The sequence below is a fragment of the Lepidochelys olivacea genome (genome assembly GCF_965140295.1).
Source record: "Lepidochelys olivacea isolate rLepOli2 genome assembly, chromosome: 23".
In the NCBI taxonomy this organism is placed as follows: domain Eukaryota; kingdom Metazoa; phylum Chordata; order Testudines; family Cheloniidae; genus Lepidochelys; species Lepidochelys olivacea.
The window spans coordinates 10444985-10462944 of record NC_140433.1 but is presented as its reverse complement, the minus strand read 5'-3'; the positions used below and the strand labels follow the sequence as shown (position 1 = coordinate 10462944).

Sequence of the window (17960 nt, the reverse complement as noted above, 5' to 3'; positions counted from 1 at the left end):
CAGACCTCTTCACATCACGTCCACCCCAGGAGCACCTCTCTTTGGTACTGGCGTTAACCCCACCCCCAGCTCTTGAGGAGGAAGCAGAAGCAATTGAAGAGCCACCACAGTGTGGCACCATCCTACCCACCCACATCTCCTCTTCGTCTCTTGACGCATCAGAACTGCTGCTTCCTCCCACATCAGGCGATGACATTAAATCCTTCCAGGAATTATTTAAATGAGTGGCTGACTCCCTCAACATTTCCTTGGCAGGTACAGCATAAGCTGGCAGATATTCTCCGTACCGCTCCTACTGCCAAGATTGCACTACCTATCAATGCTGCCATCATGGACCTTGGCAAAAATGGTCTGGCAGACACCAGCTACAGCTCCACCTTCTTGTAAAAGATCAGACGAGAAGTACTATGTCCCAGCTAAGGGAGCCAAGTTTTTGTTCACTCCTGCTTCCTCCACCCCTAATTGATTGGTGATAGAGGCAGTTAATCAAAGGGGAGAGCAACATCTGGCTAGGACCACTCCTTATGATAAAGATTGGAAGTGTCTAGACCTCTTTGGCAGAAAGGCCTGTTCCTCGGCTACCCTCCAGTTTCACAGGGCCAAACCATTCTGCATTGCTGGCCATGTACACAAAACATTTTTGCACAAATGACAATTTTTATTGAACATCTTCCAACAGATAAAGAACAGTATAAAGCTAACCTAACAGAAGTCTCCCTCATTGCCAGAATGGCCTTACAGGCTTCCCTGGACTCCGCTGACATGGTGGCCCGCTCCATCGCCACCTCCATAGTCATGCAGAGGGTGTCCTGGCTCCACCTTTCAGGCTTCCCCAAGGAAGTTCAGGTGGCAGTAGAGGACTTAACCTTTCAGAGGTCAAAAACTCTTCACAGAAGGCACAGATGCATCCTTACACTCTCAAGGTTTCCTGTGCCACATGGAAAACCCTAGGAATATATGCCCCTGTGAACAAAAAGAAACAGGGCAGATGTTATACCCAATGCTTCTGCACTGCCCCGTATGCCCAACCTCAGAGACATTATGACCAGCACCACAAACCTCAGACGAGATGCTGACAAGCCCCAGAGCAGTCAGCGATGTCTCAACCATCCACATCCAGACAAGCATCTTGACGTATTGGTCAACTGCATGAGAGCCCCACATACTCCACTGCCAAAGTCCCTCATAATCTCCTGCCCATTTGGGGACCACCCAACACCCTTCTACCCTTCTGGGCAACCATTACATCAGACAATTGGGTTCTGGAAATTAAATGCAAGGGCTATTCTATCCCTTTTACCTCTATCCCACCTACCCACCCCCTTCAGGGACCCATCTCACGAGCACCTGTTAAAGCAGGAAGTAAACTACCTCCTGCAGCTAGGTGCTGTAGAACCTGTACTTGCCAAGCACCGGGGGAGCAGGTTATATTCACACTTTCTCACCCAGAAGAAAACCGGTGGATGGAGGCCCATCTTGGATTTGTGCAAGCTAAACAATTTGTCAGAACACAGTGCTTCAAGATGATAACCCTAGCAACCATAATTCCAGCATTGGAGAAAGCAGATTGGCTGTCGGCCCTTGACCTACAAGATGCCTATTTTCACCTCGCTATTCATCTGGTGCAAAGAATTTTCCTCCAGTTCACGCTTGAGAACCTCCACTACCAGTACAGAATGCTCCCATTCAGATTATCCACAGGCCCATGGGTATTCTCCAAGGTCCTCGCTGTCATTGCAGCGTGTCTTTGCAGATGGTGTGATATTTCCCTACTGAGACTGCCTCCTAAAAGCTTCCACGTACCAAGCTGCAGTCAATGTCCTTCACATCACAACAACCCTGTTTGTAAATTTAGGATTACAAATAAACATTCAGAAATCTACCCGAATTCGAACCCAACAGTTGGACTTTATAGGCACTCACCTAGACTGCACCACGACATCAGCCCGACTCCCTCAACAATGCTTTGTTGCCCTAACGAACCTCATGACAATGGTAAAAAACAGCCCACAAACATCCTCCAGAACGTGCCTACAACTCCTAGGGCACGTGCCGGGCCACCACGTTTGTTATGAAGCATGCCAGGCTTCGTATGAGGTCTACAAACCTGGCTTCTTACTGTCTAAACTCCCCCACAAGCACTCCATACACAGACTGACAATGCCCAGTGAGGTAAAAGACTCACTCACGTGGTGGACAAAACAAACATTTGTATAGATGTTCTGTTCCAATGACACACCCCATTGGTAATGATCACCATGGATGCCTCCCTTGTGGGATGGGGGAGCACTCTTGTCCAAGAATACTATCCAAGGCCGGTGATCCCTTGCGGAATCCACCGTCCACATACATTTATTGGAACTCAAGGTGTCTTGAAATGCTTGCTGCCACTGATGCACAACAAGACTGTCCAGATCCTCATGGACAACTTGGCCACTGTGTTCTACATAAATCGCCAAGGCAGGGCCCAGTCTTACCCGCTCGGCGCAGAAGCATTTCACCTTTGGGAATGGTGCATCTCCAACAACATAGATCTCATTGCAGCCTACTTACCGAGAAGCCAGAATGTCACAGCAGGCAACCTAAGCAGACTCTTCTCGCGAATACACAAATGGGAACTGGCCCCAGGAATCCTGAAAACTGTATTCCTCCTATGGGGTTTTCCCCTCAATAGACCACCTTACAACATATTACAATGCCAAGTGGCCACAATACTGCTCCCGGGCAGGACTTGGACACAGTTCCCTGGGGGATGCCTTCATCATGAAATGGGAAGCCCCCTTGATGTATGCCTTCCCCCGCAACTCTGCTATTGAGCCACATACTTCTCAAGATAAAGGACAAATCCAGACTAGTCCTAACTGCACCAACTGGTGCCACAAACATGATTCCCATACCGGAATCAGATGGCCACAAGACTGTCATTGACCCTTCCCCCTTGTGCCTCACCTGCTGACACAGGACATGGGATGCCTCTGCCACCCCAATATTCAGATTCTCCATCTCAAGTTGTGGCTAATTCATGGATGACAAACCAAGGAAATACAGGATATCTTACTGAACAGCTGATGACTCTCTACACGGAAAACATACGGGCACAAGTGGAAACGTATGTCCCTGCACGATATGGAAAAACAAGTTTCCCCACAATCAGCACTACTACCCACAATATCGAATACATGCTGATGCTTTCTATTAGCTCACTCAGGCCTTGTCTCAACTAAAAAGAAAAGTCTATCTAAACTACGCAATTTTGAGTTACGTGAATAGCATAACTTAAATCGACGTAGCTTAGATCTACTTACTGAGGGGTCCACACTACGCAACATCGACGGGAGACGCTCTCCTGTCGACTCCCCTTACTCTTCTTGATCCGGTGGAATACTGGAGAGTGATTGCCGGTCAATTTACTGGGTCTTCACTAGACCCGTTAAATCGACCACCAGTGCATCGATTGCCACAGCATCAATCCTCCAGTAAGTGTAGACAAGGCCTCAGAGTGTGCTTATTTGCCATTACCACTCTTAATATAGACAGGTTTCAGAGTAACAGCCATGTTAGTCTGTATTTGCAAAAAGAAAAGGAGTACTTGTGGCACCTTAGAGACTAACCAATTTATTTGAGCATGAGCTTTCGTGAAGTGAGCTGTAGCTCACGAAAGCTCATGCTCAAATAAATTGGTTAGTCTCTAAGGTGCCACAAGTACTCCTTTTCTTAAAATAGATGAACTCACTGTCTTTGCCCACCCTCTAACTAAACGCTTTCTCAAAGGCATACAGAATACTTAGCCCACACTAAGATTTCTCCCATCCCTCCATGTGGGACCTCAACTGTGTTTTCCATACTCTCATGGGCAAACCCTTCGAGCCACTAGCTAATTGTTCACTGTTACACTTATCCATGAAGGTCGTCTTACTAGTGGCAATCACGTTGGCAAGGAGGGTGGGAGAGCTGGGTGCCCTAATGGTAAACCCACCCATACCATATTCCTCACAGACAAGGTAATCTTAGGTCCACATATATAATTTATATCCAAGGTTGCCACCTTGTTTCGTCTCAACCAACCCATCTACTTATCTGTATTCTTCCCAAAGCCGCACGCTGACAACAGGGAAGTGTTCCTTCACATGCTGGATGTTCGTAGAGCGCTTGCGTTTTATATAGGAAGAACAGACATTCAGAAAATCATCCCAATTTATATCCACAACAGAACGTTCCCAAGGCCAAACCATTTCCAGACAGCAACTCTTGGATTTCTGACACTATCAGATTATCCTATCAAAAACACTATCCGGAACCTCCTTCCGGACTTTACGCACTCTCTCTACCAGAGCTATATCCACAACAATAGCTTTTCTCAAAGACATACCTGTCATTGACATTTGTAAAGCAGCTACCTGGGCATCAGTCCCAGAACATTTACCAAACGTTACGCTTTAGAGCAACATTCAGCTGCTGATACTCCCTTCAACATTCAGTAACTCTGAAGCCTCTCCCCTCCAAAGAGGGGCACCGCTCTATGTCACCTAAAGTGGAAGTCTCACGGGGACACTCCTCGAAGAAGAAAAGGTTACTCGCCTTGTGCAGTAACTGAAGTTCTTCAAGATTGTTGTTCCTGTGGGTGCTCCACTACCTTTCTCCTCCCCTGTGCGTTTGAGTTTCTCTTCAGTCCTCTCGGGTAGAGAAGGAACTGGAGGGCGGATGGTTGTGCGTGCTGGGTAGCTGTTCTGAGCGGTGTGAGATGGCGGCTGCATGTACACGGCCTACCGGGACACTGCTGCTACAAATCTCAGACTAGAAGTCCAGGGGCGCACAAACACCTAAAGTGGAGCACCCACAGGGACAGCCATCTTGAACCTCAGTTACTGCACAAGGTAAGTAACCTCTTCCTGCACCTGTCAGAAGCAGTGTAAGGGCTTGGGGGGGCAGGGATAACAGGAGCTGAGAGAGAGGGAAGGAGCCTAGGAGTGAATCTGGAAGTTGTTGGGGGTGGGTGGGAGGTTTTTCTTGTGGGAAGAAGGGGGATTGTTAGGGTGTTGGGAGACCCCTCCCAGGCAGTCCCTGGTTGACCCAAGCCTCTCCCATTGTCAGGCATGTCTGCCCCTGTCCCCATACCCCTCTTCCCCATGGGTCTCTGCAGCCCTCGTCCCCAGGCTCAACGCTGTCTCCCCACTAACTCCTGAGACCATGCTCCCGTCTGTCCCCCCCACTAGCCATTCTGAACCCCAGTCTGACACCCCCAAGCAGTCCTGTGTTCCCCACTCTGTCCTAAACTGGCTTCATGGGCAGGGTGCTGGGATGAACTTTTACTGCTGGGGAACTCTGCGGTGCTGGGCATAGGATTTTGTATTTTCCTGCATAAAATTTTTTGCCTCAGGGCTGCAGTTCTGCCTTTTGCTCACCAGAGGCCACTGTAGTGCTAGTACAGCTGGCATGAATGCACTGGCTGGTCTGGCGCCACATCGGCCTCTGATGGGCAAAAGGTGGAACTGCAGCACTTAGGGAAAAAATTTTAGGTGGGAAAATCACAAAATTATGCGAGACACATTAATTCTGTGCGTCCTCAGATGTGCAGAATTTCCCACAGGGAGTAATTTCAGTCTATAGACAACTCTTCACATGTGCATATACCTATCTCATTTAAAATGAGACAAGATGAGTGGTAATCTCTTGTCCAATAAACAACGCTGCTTGTAAGCTGGTCTGTCTCTCTAACAAGTTTGTCCAATCAAAGATACGAGCTCACCCAGCTTGAGTTTCTGATATCCTGGGACGCCAACACTGCTATAGCAGCACTGCATACGACAAGTTGAGCAGGGGAGACAGGCTCCCAGTATTAACCTGACTTGACCCTGGCAAGATAGTGTATAGATACCAGACCCAGGAGATTCCTGTCACTTGTCCATTCCCTGTGGGGTGCTGAGGATGGGTATATGCCAGTACCCAGGGTTGTGTGGCCCCTTGGCACTACTTGTCAAGAGTGAGAGTTTTGTCTGTGCTTGCTATAGATCACGTACCCCTGTAACCACTAGCCTTTGGCAACCTACCGCTGTCCAGATAGCGATGGGCTCACACCAACTCCCAGACACTGGGCATGTTCAGCCCTTTATCCACTGAACACTCATCAAATCACCAGGCCTGCTAGTACCATCCACCAGCTTGTAGGATGCAGCTCTCAGGGCCAGCCCTTTGCTTACCATCATGGCATGTAGGCCAGGTCTACACTACAGATCTGTATCCGTATAACTACGTTACTGGGGTGTGAAAAATACACACAACTGAGTAATGTAGTTATACCAAACTAACCCCTCCATATCGACAGGGTGCTATGGGAGGGCATCTGCTGTTGTAGCTACCCGCCTCTTGGGGAAGTGTCTTCTCTGCCTCCCAGAGATCACAAATTTTTGATGTACGCCTGTAGACAGGGGAAACCCTGGCAGCTGCTTGCTTCCTGTTTAGTTTCTCTTTGGAATTCTCACAAGCCTTCACTTGCATCCAGTCCAGACTGTTGTGAAATACACAATACTTAATTTACATTTAAACAGCTAGATATGCTACTTGACTGAGACAACCTATTTGTCACTTTTTTCTGCAGACTGATATCTCTGTGCAGACTTCAGGAATATATTTTCAGCAGGCATTCATAGTACTTGTGCATTTGTTCACTGAGATATTGAGCACCAGTGCTGACACCAGTTTTCATTTGAGACCTCAGATGCATGCACCAGACTCACACCACCCCTCTGCACCCCCTTGTCAGTTGGCATTAAGCACCTCTTGGGTAGAGGTGGGCCGGCAGCTGGGAATGGGGGGGATTGGGAGGTCTCCCAGGGTGGGGGGGCGGTCTGGTTGAGTTCCCCTTGACGTGTCCCCCTTTTCATTCCTTTGCAGCCCATGGACACCCAGGAGGAAGGCATTGGAGACCTGGGTAAGAGGCTCTGGGAAGCCCAGGGCCAGGGAGTGCTTGGGGGGGAGACGGGGGGAGCAGAGTATCACCTTGCCCTTGGATCTCCTGGCTGGCCCTAGAGCAAAGTGCTGGGGGCTCGTCGGAGGGTGTGGCATGGCACCATGTGGGAGTAGCTCCCCCACGGGCAGCTGCCAGTCCTGTTGCCCTTCCAGTGGCCCACACCCTCCACAGGGATGCGGTTAAAGTGACGCTCATCAGGGCTGAGCATTGGAGAAACCCACCAGCCATCATTGTCTGCAGACTCAGGCAGGTGGCATGCTGCTGGAAGGCTGCCTTCCACCCATGCCAGGGCTAGAAACAGGCTGCCTCTTCTGGATCCTTTGGGATTTCCCTTGGCAGCATGGCTGGATATGGGCATCCCCCCAGGGAGATGGGGGGGCACCAGGCTGGGGGGAGAGGCTGCCTGACTCATGTCTGGCTTTTCTCTCCTCAACAGACAGCACTGAGGCCCACGTATCGGGAATGAAGAGGTAAGTCAGCTGAGTCCTTGCCCTGGTGTCTGGGGAAGGAGTGGGGTCCTTGTCATGGTTGGGGGAGTGGGACTGTATTTGTCAGCCTGCTGCATGCTGTCTGTCCTTCCTCCTGTGGATCCCCTGTTGCTGTGACCCCCTTCACCCAGGTGTGGGGCAGTGGTCATACCTTGAGCCCACTGTGCTGCATTGCAGGCCCAGGCCTTCGGACGGCAACGTCATGCGCAAGGTGCCGCGGGTGAGCCTGGAGCGGCTGGACCTGGACCTGACGGCCGACAGCCAGCCACCTGTCTTCAAGGTCTTCCCCGGCAACAGTAACGAGGACTACAACCTGATCGTCATTGAGCGTGGGGCCCAGCAGGCTGCTGCCCAGCCCCCCAGCACCACCCTGCCCGGAACCATAGTCAAGGTAGGTACCTTTGCTGCTTTGGGGTACCCGGTCGGCCTGCTCTGGGGGCCAGGGTGGGGTAATGTCCTGGTGAGTGGTGCTGCGCTCCTGGCCATGTGGACACCAGCCCTGAGGGTGTCCCTGTCCCACTGTGGCCAGGCTGCTGGGAGCTAACGCTAAACCCTGCTGTCCCCCCAGGAGGAGCAGATGGAGGCAGCGATCGACTATCCAGCAGAGGAGCCCAGAGACACCAAGCCCATTGTCCTGCCCCAGGATGTCCTGGCCGCCGAGGGCTCCGTGTCCCGCCTCATCTCCCCCAGTGGCAGCATTGGCTCCAGTCTGGATGTGACGCCAGGCCAGAGCCAGGAGGGGGCCCTGGAGTCGGCCAATGCTGCCCACTGCAGAGTGTGTCGGAAGGCGGGCTCTGTTGTGATGTGTAACCAGTGTGAGCAGTGCTACCATTTGGACTGCCACCTCCCAGCGCTGCAGGAGATCCCCAGGTACCTGTCCACTTCCCCAGCCCTGGAAGGGGAATGAGGTCCAGTGGTTGGGGAAGGGAGGGGCTGGGAGCCAGGACTCCGGGGTTCTGTCCCCAGCTCTACTATTGATGTACCGAGAGAGCAGATGTCCTCTCGGAATTGGAGTCACCTGCTGTCTGGCTGGGAGTGTGGAGGGCAATGCTCACTCCTCTCATTTGTTCCCTAGTCAGGAGTGGAAGTGCCTGCTGTGCCAGGAACTGCCGGCGCCTGGTGAGGAGGACAGCACCAACTTCTCCAGCTCGGAAGATGAGGGCCCCAGTAAACTCTCCCCCTTGGAGCAGAGGGTTCGTGTGTTGGGCTGGGGTTCAAGTGACAGGGATTTGTTTGGGGAGAGTCTCTCTCCCTGCCTCAGAGCACCGTGCAGGGTGTGGGCATATGGGTAGAGCGCTCATCCTCTGCTCTGAGCTGGCCAGCCCTGTGCTGTCTGTGGGGTCACATGGCTGGGCCAGGCCTTGCTCTTGTGTGATTCCATGGAGCCACAGCCAGGGTTAGGGTGCTGGGGGACATCTAGCCTGCCCCTGAGTGGGAGGGGAGGTCATGGGGTCTCTGCTCCTAACTCTGCTGTGTCCCCCTTGACCTGGCAGAAGTGTGAGCGTGTCCTGCTGGAGCTGCTGTGCCATGAGCCATGTCGGCCTCTCCACCGGCTTTCGACCGCCACGGTGAGTCAGGGTGGGGGTGGGGGGCTGTGCTCGATTCACTGGGGGTTGGAGGGGCACTTGATGCTGTATTCAGGGTATGCTCACTTCATGAGGCATGTGGGAGGTGCTGAAGGTGGGGAGCTTCCCTTGATGCATGGGTTGTGGAGAGCCCCAGGCATGAGGCAGTCTCACTAGTACTTGAGTGCTGGGACCCTATTCTGGGGAGAAGGTTTCTGGCATGGAGGCTGGCGGGGAGAGGGTCCATGGGAGACAGGGTGGGGCTCAGGGAAGGCAGGGGCCTCTGGCTGGTGGGGCCAGGCCTGACCCCTGCCGTTTTCCCCCAGGAGGGTCAGGACACCATCGACTTGACCCTGATCCGAGCCAAGCTGCAGGAGAAGCTCTCCCCACCCTACAGCTCCTCTGAGGAGTTTGCCCAGGATGTCTGGCGGATGATCAAGCAGTTCAACAAGCTGACAGAGGTGAAGAGTGACCTGGGACCCTCCTTCCCGTTGGCAGTGGGGGGAGAGGCATGTCCCTTCTCAGGCTGGGCCGGGGGCAGGCATGGGTATGCCCTGATCGTAATGCATCGGGCAGGGTGGGTATGAGGCGCACCCTGGGGGTGGCCAGAGCTGGGCACCTCGCTACCACCTGTGCTTAGTGTGTACCTGAGTGTGGCTCAGTTCCCCAACTTCACAGGCCACCCCAGCTCTCCTCTCTCTGCCTATGTGGGCCCTGCAAGCTCTCTTCAGGCCAGTGTCCCCCTGAATACCCATGGTTCTCAGATCTGCCACTGGCGCCCCCAGCCAGCTGCAGATCAACCTCCGGTTTGTCGCACACCACAAGGCTGCCAGGATCATGGAGAGAGAAGGGCTTCAAATGAGAGCAGGTGAAAATGTTGAGAACAGTGTTTCCTAGTAGAGCCTGGACTCAGCTAGTTCCTGTCCATTCTTATAAGAGCAAGTCTCTCCTCCAAAGTTCTTCGAGTGTATTACAGCCTGGCTTGGCTGTGATCTTCTGTTCACGCCCCCTGCAAGTGGGGAGTGAGGGTGCACCACAATCCTTCACCTTTACGCCGAAACGGCCTCCCTTCCTGCTGTTTTATTTCTTCCTGTAACTTTCCCCGTCTCGATTGGCTTTCAGCCCAGATGGTAGCTGGGCCTCAGCAGCGAAGCACGCGGCCAGCTGGTGGGCGGGAGAGAAGCAGCATCTCTCCACTCCTACCTGAGGGGAGCATGTTCACCCCCTTCTGGTGACCTACCTTCACCCCCAAACCTTGAGTGCACAGTTTCCACCATAGACACAACCCCATACATACATCTCACTGTGACCGGGCGCCAGCAGGCTGCTGGGGCTACTGCCTCTTGGTAGAGACCCCACCCACGGGTGAATTGTTGTGCCTGTGCCCCAGGGGATCCTGTCAAACTCTGCTCTCGGCTAGTTAGCACTAGCCGGTTCCTGGGTCACAGTAGAGGAGTGTCCTGGTTCTGGGGGAGACTGGCCACAGGCCATTTTGGATAATGGGGCCATATCCCAGATCTGGAGGTGATGGTGGGTGTCTCCAGCTGTGGTTCTTGACCCCCAGCCTCTCTGTGCTCCCCTCCACCAGGACAAGGAGGATGTCCAGTCCATCATCGGGCTGCAGCGCTTCTTTGAGGCCAAGTGGAGCGCCTCCTTCGGTGACCGGAAGTTCTCCTCTGCGCTGGTGGAGCCCATCCCGCTGGATGAGCAGCGGAGCGAGAGCGGCAGCAGCTTCACCCACCGCAGCTCCCCTGCTGGCTCCCTGGGCGAGGCCCCCGCTGCCTCGGCAGGCGCTGGGGAGGAGGAGTGAGGGGCTGGCCTGCGTTGACCAGAGCAGCCGCCCGGCGTCCCACAGGCAATGACCAAAAGCGCCTGGGACTCGCCCATTGCCCCTGGTCGCATGGCGGCAGCGGGATGTCCTGCCCCCGCACTCCAGTTGAAATTGTTTTGTTGATGGGGAGCCCTCTGCTCCCCATGCCCGTTCCTCTTTGCCATGAAGTCTTCACACACGGTTTGCATTGAGGGTCACACACCCACCTCCTGTTCTGGCGCTGTCCTCTGCCTTGACTGCAGGTGGGCGGCGTGTGCAGAGGCTCCCACACCTTTCCTTTTTCAGTCCAGGGTGGGTGGGGGGAGCTGTCTGCAGGCAGGGTCAGGCCAGGGTGTCGTGGGTGGGTTTAGTGGAGCGCTAGGCATTGGGCCCTCATTCCTGCCCGCGCTGGGGACCTAGCCCAGCGCCTGGGCTCGCCTGCCCTGATTGTGGGGTCCTTGGCAGAGGTGCTCCTCTCTGCTGCCATGCGCATGGGATCTTGGGGCAATTGTAGGGGGGCTCTGTGGGGGCAGGTGGCTCAGTGAGGAAAAGGCTGGCGACATTGGTTCCCAACAGTTTGTCCTGCTGGGAAGCTCCCTGGATTTGCCCCCGTGCTCCATGTTCATCTCAACATCCCCTGCACAAGCCTTTCTCTTCAAAGCTATTCCAAGCCACTGTCGGCGCTCTAGCTGTGTCCCTTCTCTCCCCTCCCCCTGCTTGCAATGCCGGTGTGCTCCCTCCCCTCACCCATGCCAGGGGAAGCTGCGGTTCAGTGGTTTTGTAACTGATGCCCGAGGCGGGGCCATTCCGACTCCTCTACTTGTCCCGCAGGGCAGCCTCTTTCTGGCCTGGTTCTTTGTCTCTCTCCAGCATCCAACTGGATCCCAGGCTGGGCTTTGCTTGTATATTTTAGATGGCTTCTTTCATGTCCCCGATAACTGTTTGCGACCTGTGCGATGGAAACTTGTTTCTCTGAGAACGGAATAAATCTTGTTTTATGTACTGCTCTGTCTGATGCCTCGTCCTTCCCGGGGCCAGCCCATGGCTTGTACATGTTCCCTGCTGACAATGTACCATCCCCTGTCCTTCCCCCCAGGGCTGTGCCGCAAACAGAACACTTGTATTGCGGCTGTGCCCAGTGTGACCTAGTGCAGTGGCCCCCAACTGTTGGTGTGTGCCCCCTAGGGGAGCATGGAGGAGCCTGGACCAGCCCACATGGGGTGGGGAGGAGGGAGCCCCATCCAGCCCTCCTCTGCCCCAGCCCCTGGCTGTGGCCCCACTTCTTGTCCTGTCCCTGGCCTTGGGCCCCCAACAGTGGCTCTACTCCCAGTCCCACCCATGGCTGCAGCTCTACTCCTGGCCCCAACTGTGGCCCTAGCTCCCAACCATAGCTGGGGGAGTGGGGCAGTTGATCTAGTGGATAGAATGGTGGGGCCTGCTCTTTACCTGCTGAGTGTAGCCCCCACCTCAGTTTCCCCCGCTGTGCAGTGAGGACCTTGGTCAAGTGCTCAGATTGGCTGCAAAGAACTAGTAATTGTTGGGTGCTCTGGGGCTGGAGTTGAGGCACCCAAATACCATTTTTAAACCCACTCTTCTGAAACACTCCCCCCCCCCCCCCCCAAGTTGTGCAGCAGCTGAAACTGGTCCACAATATTCTGTTGAAACCGCTGTGGTTGTGAAGTGTCCAGAACGTCAGTCACCTCGGAACAGAAGTGTAGTAGCCAACTGATCTACAACTCCCATCTGGGTCTGGGGGTGAGTGTCCCAGAGTCCAATCTTCTGCTGAAACAATTTGCTTAAAAAAAAAAATCCTTGTGGCACCCTAGAGACTAACAAATTTATTCGGGCATAAGCTTTTGTGGGTTAGAACCCACTTCATCAGATACATGGAGTGGAAAATACAGGAGCAGGTATGCAATGCCCCTCTGCCATGTACGTTGGCTAAACTGGACAGTCTCTACACAAAAGAATAAATAGACACACATCTGACATCAGGAAATTCTTCAACAAAAAAACTTCAAAAACAGACCCCAATATGAAACTGCAGAACTGGAATTAATTTGCAAACTGGACACCATCATGTTAGGCCTGAATAAAGACTGGGAGTGGTTGGGTCATTACAAAACCTAAACCTAATTTCCCCAGTACTAATTTCTCCCTACTGTTACACTCTCCTTGTTAACGGTCTGTAATGGGCCACTCTCATTACCACTTCAAAAGTTGTTTTTCCTCCCTTGGTATCCTGCTGTTAATTGTCTAGTTAGACTGACCTCAATTTGGTAAGGCAACTCTCCTATTTTCATACCTGCTCTTGTATTTTCCACTCACGCATCTGATGAAGTGGATTCTAGCCCACGAAAGCTTATGCCCAAATAAATTTGTTAGTCTCTAAGGTGCCACAAGGACTCCCCGTTGTTTTTGCTGATACAGACTAATGGCTACCACACTAAAACTTTCTCCATGGGAATTTTAGACATTGACAGAAATAGAGGGGAGGATTTTTTAATTTTGCAGCCAGCTCTGCCATAATGCAGGGTGTATAGGAGGGATTTCAATCCTTAACAGGGTCGGTGTGCACACCAGCCATGGCCAAAGCTATGCTGTGTAAACAGGCCATGGTGCTGGGGAAGCATGCTGACTCTAGTCTGTTTAAATGTTTCAAACCCCTAAGCTGCTGCTGGACAGACCTTCCCAAAACAAGTAATTCTGTAGAGGGAAAGAATGAAATTAAGATCGTGCTGGTGTAGAAATAGGTAACTCAGGGATTTTAGTTTTAGGAGTTACAAGTAGCAGAAAAGACAAATGCAGACAGGATTTGAAGAGGATTTAAACTGGCTCCTCCTAAGAGCATGGTCCCCTGAATTCAGTGATTCCCCTCTGTGAATGTCTAAGTAAAGCTCTGGAGCGTCTGCCATGCTCCCCTCACCCTGGCATAGTTCTGTGTCTTGAGGCATGAATGACCCTGCCATGGGCCCCAATTTCCCCTTCACCACCTTCCTCCTCATAGCAGCTGTCTCTACTTTGCCTGCATCTACCCCTAGCAGCTGCATGATACTCTGGTGTCAGGGTGGCTGATGGTACAATGGAGAGTGTAAATGTCTAGCTCCAATCTGTGCAGGTTTAATGGTGATTTCCTACAGCTGCCACAAGTGGGCTCAGTGGATGCCCCCTGCTGATGATGGGAAAGGCAGAGCACCATATTCATGCTTTGGGTCAGAACTTCAAATTGGGCTTTGGGGCTGTAATCAGCTGTACTGCAGTCCCCCACGGCTAGGTGCTGTCTGTATAGCAAAGAACTGGAGCCTTCTCCAGAGAGCTTACAAGGGTGTGTGTATCAGTTCAGGTCTGCTGCTCCTGTCAGGCTCCCTGCTCTTCACCAGACCATGCGGTCTCTCCCTCCTGGCCAGAGTATTTCTAGGCTGCACAGTTACCAGGTTCCAGTGTGAATTCCCCAGCAAGTCAGATGGCCTAACAGCCCAGTGCCTACACTTTTGTTTATAGCCTCTGCGGAGAAAGCAGTTAGCTACCCCCCAGCTCTTCCTAAGCAAATATATTTATTCTTAAGGTGAAAGCATTGCACAAAACATTTTAAACCAAAGAACCTACAACCGGACCTCTTTCCAGAGATCAGCAAGGGCTCTGTCTGGGGCGGTCAGTCCCCCAACCCCCACCAGGGAGTTTTTCTGTGGTTACATGTTCATCCAGGCCTTCGCTTGGAACAAGCATCCTGCTGCATGGCCGGCTCCCTCTTTTATCCAGTGTGGCTCTCTGAGCCCCAGAGACCATTGTGATGGGTTCCCCCTGGGCTGCCATTAAAACTGGGGTACCACTGAGCTCCCCCGACTCACCAGCCTTCCAGCGCACACATAGGTAGGGGCACACCCAGTTGCAGTTTCAGACAGATGCTAAGATCAGCTCTACGTAGGAGTGCTCAGCTAAGCAATTGCCCAGCACTCAAGTGCACCCCTTCCATGGAGTGTAAACCCAAAATTGTATTGTCTTGTGCTGCACAGAGAACTACAGCGTAAGTGTGTGAAATTTTCCTCCTCCTCCCTCAGGTGGAGAAAGATATACACAGCTTTGTGCCCCAGTTATGAATTCTACAACCTGGTTTGAGAAAACAAAAAATTTAACAGCTACAAAAGCTAGATTGTACATTATAATAAAGGGATAGTAAACAAATCCAAGTAGATTACGGAGCAAATAAAACATGTAAACTAAACTCAAGGTACTACAGAAAGTGATAAATGTAGCAAATTCTCATCCTAAATGCTGTTTTAAGCAGATTGCAGATTCTTGGAAGCGAGCTGCTCTTGCTTGCAGCTTAAAACTCCAGGTATTTCTTTCACAGACCTGATGCCCTTCCAGCCTGGGCTCAGCTCTTTATCTTCTCCTCCCCCCAGTCTTTGTTTCTGACTTTTCCAGTCATCTTGGGTGGGGATTCAGTGAAGAATGATCCTGATTATGTCACTCCCCAGCCTTAAATAGGTTTTGCATGGGGCAGGAACCTTTTGTTTTCAAACTTAGTTCCCATGCCAGTCAGTGGAAAAACACTGGTATTCCAGTACCACGGGACTTGATCACATGACCCTGCAACCATAACTGAAAAGTTTATTTGCAGCATCCACAGGAAGCTGAGAGATTAGCATCTTCAAAGACCTATTCTCCCAAATGGTCCATTGATGGTTCCCAGTTAGTCTGATTGCATTCTGTGTGGTGGGCGTTCCCCAAGTGCAAATGCTTGCAGGGACAGATGTATAGTTAATATTCCTAACTTTAGATGCAAAAATGATACATGCATATGAATAGGATAATCAAATCCAGCAACTCATAACCGTTTCAATGATACCTCACATGACTCATCTTGCACAAAATACATTGATTGACACAATCATATTATAATATTACTATGAAAAATACAGGAAGCAGTGTCACAACCATGAGTGGGTAATTAGCCAAACACTAGATTTCTCAGGGTAGAGCATGGGCTCCCCATGCTGCTGGCTGCACCCCCTGGTTGCCAGGGCTCTGTGGGGTGCTGGTGGCAGAGATGTCTAGCTCAACAGGAAGGACCAGGGAGTCCTTTCTCCTTGCGCTTAGTCCCTGCTCCCAAAGAGCTGACCATCTGTCTCTGCTCTAGCCTAGCACAATGGGGTCTAGTGCCATGAGTGAGAGGAGGGGGCCTAGAACTACCATAATGGACCTGATACGGTAACTCCTCACTTAAAACATCATTCGGTTAATGTTTCGTTGTTACGTTGCTGATCAAATAGGGAACAGGCTCATTTAAAGTTGCACCATGCTCCCTTATAACTTGTTTGGCAGCCGCCTGCTTTGTCCACTGCTTGCAGTAAGAGCAGCCTGTTGGAGCGAGCTGGCCGGGACTTGGAACCAGGGTGGGCTGGCAGCCCCCATATCAGCTCCCCTAAGATCTTCAAGTGATCATTGGTGAGGCCTCATCTGGAGTACTGTGTCCAGTTTTGGACCCCACACTACAAGAAGGATGTGGATAAATTGGAGAGAGTCCAGCGAAGGGCAACAAAAATGATTAGGGGTCTGGAACACATGACTTATGAGGAGAGGCTGAGGGAGCTGGGGATGTTTAGTCTGCGGAAGAGAAGAATGAGGGGGGATTTGATAGCTGCTTTCAACTACCTGAGAGGTGGTTCCAGAGAGGATGGTTCTAGACTATTCTCAGTGGTAGCTGATGACAGAACGAGGAGTAATGGTCTCAAGTTGCAGTGGGGGAGGTTTAGTTTGGATATTAGGAAAAACTTTTTCACTAGGAGGGTGGTGAAACACTGGAATGCGTTACCTAGGGAGGTGGTAGAATCTCCTTCCTTAGAAGTTTTTAAGGTCAGGCTTGACAAAGCCCTGGCTGGGATGATTTAGTTGGGGATTGGTCCTGCTTTTGAGCAGGGGGTTGGACTAGATGACCTCCTGAGGTCCCTTCCAACCCTGATATTCTATGATTCTGTGATTGCTTATTCCACAATAGGTGTGTGTGCTTGCCACGTGCACCACTGCAGGAAGTTTTTCCCCTAGCAGTACCCATAGGGGGGAGCGCCCCCCTGGGAGTGGCACCGCCGTGGCACGGTATAAGGAGGGGCTGTGCTCCCCCCACCCTCAGTTCCTTCTTGCTGTTAGTGAAGGTGCAGCGGAACTGCTCTGCTCCAGCTTTGCTGTAACTTCCCTCGTGGGCTTTGTTAGTTCATAGCTAGTAGCACCTGGAGTTGAAGTAGTTTTTAGTTAGCGTAGAGTTAGTCAGTGCACCCAGGTTGGGGCAGGCCCCGTGCCCCAAGCTTTAAGTCGTGTGACACTTGCAAGCAGCTGATGCCAGTGAGTAATCCGCCCGCAGACTGTTTTTGCTGTCTGGGAGAGACCCATCTCAGCGATCGCTGCAAGATTTGCAGATCCTTCAAGCCTCGGACCAAAAGGGACATTCAGCTCCGAGTCATTTTGATGGAGTTGGCCTTGACCCCGGCACCATTGCGCCGCTCTGAGTTGGCACCGAGCACTGCAGCATCAGTGCACGGCGACCCTCTGGTGCCCTCCACCAGCTGGCACTGCTCCCTGTCCACGGGACACTCTAAGAAGAGGTAGTCTCCGCCAAGACACCAGAGCAAGACTAGGGGAGAGACTAGGCCCGCGTTGGGCAGTTCTAGGTCCCCATCACCCTCCCAGCCTCTGACTCAAGTTGAGCGGAGTAGCCTGGCCCACGCCGAGGCTGCCTCCCCGGCCAGCCGGATGCCCTCCATGCTGGAGGCCCTGCAGGCGGCCTGGGACTTTATGTCTCTGCTGGTACCAGAGGCACCGCCACCGTTGACTCCCCGGTCCAGAGGTAAGCCGCCGCTTGGATCCCCGCAGTCACCATCTGGACAGTACCGGTCACGGTCTAGGGAAGGTTCCCGATGCCATTCCCTGCTCAGCAACCATCCCGTGTACAGTTCGCGCCTGTCACTGTCAACCCCCACCAGGCTGTCTGGCTGAGTACCAACTGGCAGGGGTTCCAAGCATCACTCTGCCTCAAGGGACCATAGACCTCACGCGAGGAACATGTCCCGTCGACACCGGGACAGTCGGCGCTGGAGGTTTTAGTTTCCTAGAGGCTACTGTAGCCCGTCGTACTG

At 52.4% G+C, this 17960-nt stretch overlaps 1 protein-coding gene across 2 annotated transcripts in view; it reads left to right on the top strand.

The window, feature by feature from the left end:
* TRIM28 (tripartite motif containing 28) overlaps window positions 1-11832 on the top strand; it is a 53553-nt gene extending 41721 nt beyond the window's left edge. For both annotated transcript variants that reach the window (XM_084612897.1, XM_084612898.1), the window contains exons 11-18: window positions 6892-6928; window positions 7404-7437; window positions 7633-7846; window positions 8024-8325; window positions 8531-8648; window positions 8949-9023; window positions 9347-9481; window positions 10609-11832. In XM_084612897.1, the coding sequence (XP_084469023.1) occupies window positions 6892-6928; window positions 7404-7437; window positions 7633-7846; window positions 8024-8325; window positions 8531-8648; window positions 8949-9023; window positions 9347-9481; window positions 10609-10830 (1137 nt within the window). In that variant the 3' untranslated portion in view covers window positions 10831-11832. The remainder of the gene's footprint in view (window positions 1-6891; window positions 6929-7403; window positions 7438-7632; window positions 7847-8023; window positions 8326-8530; window positions 8649-8948; window positions 9024-9346; window positions 9482-10608) is intronic.
* The last annotated feature ends 6128 nt before the right edge of the window (window positions 11833-17960 follow it).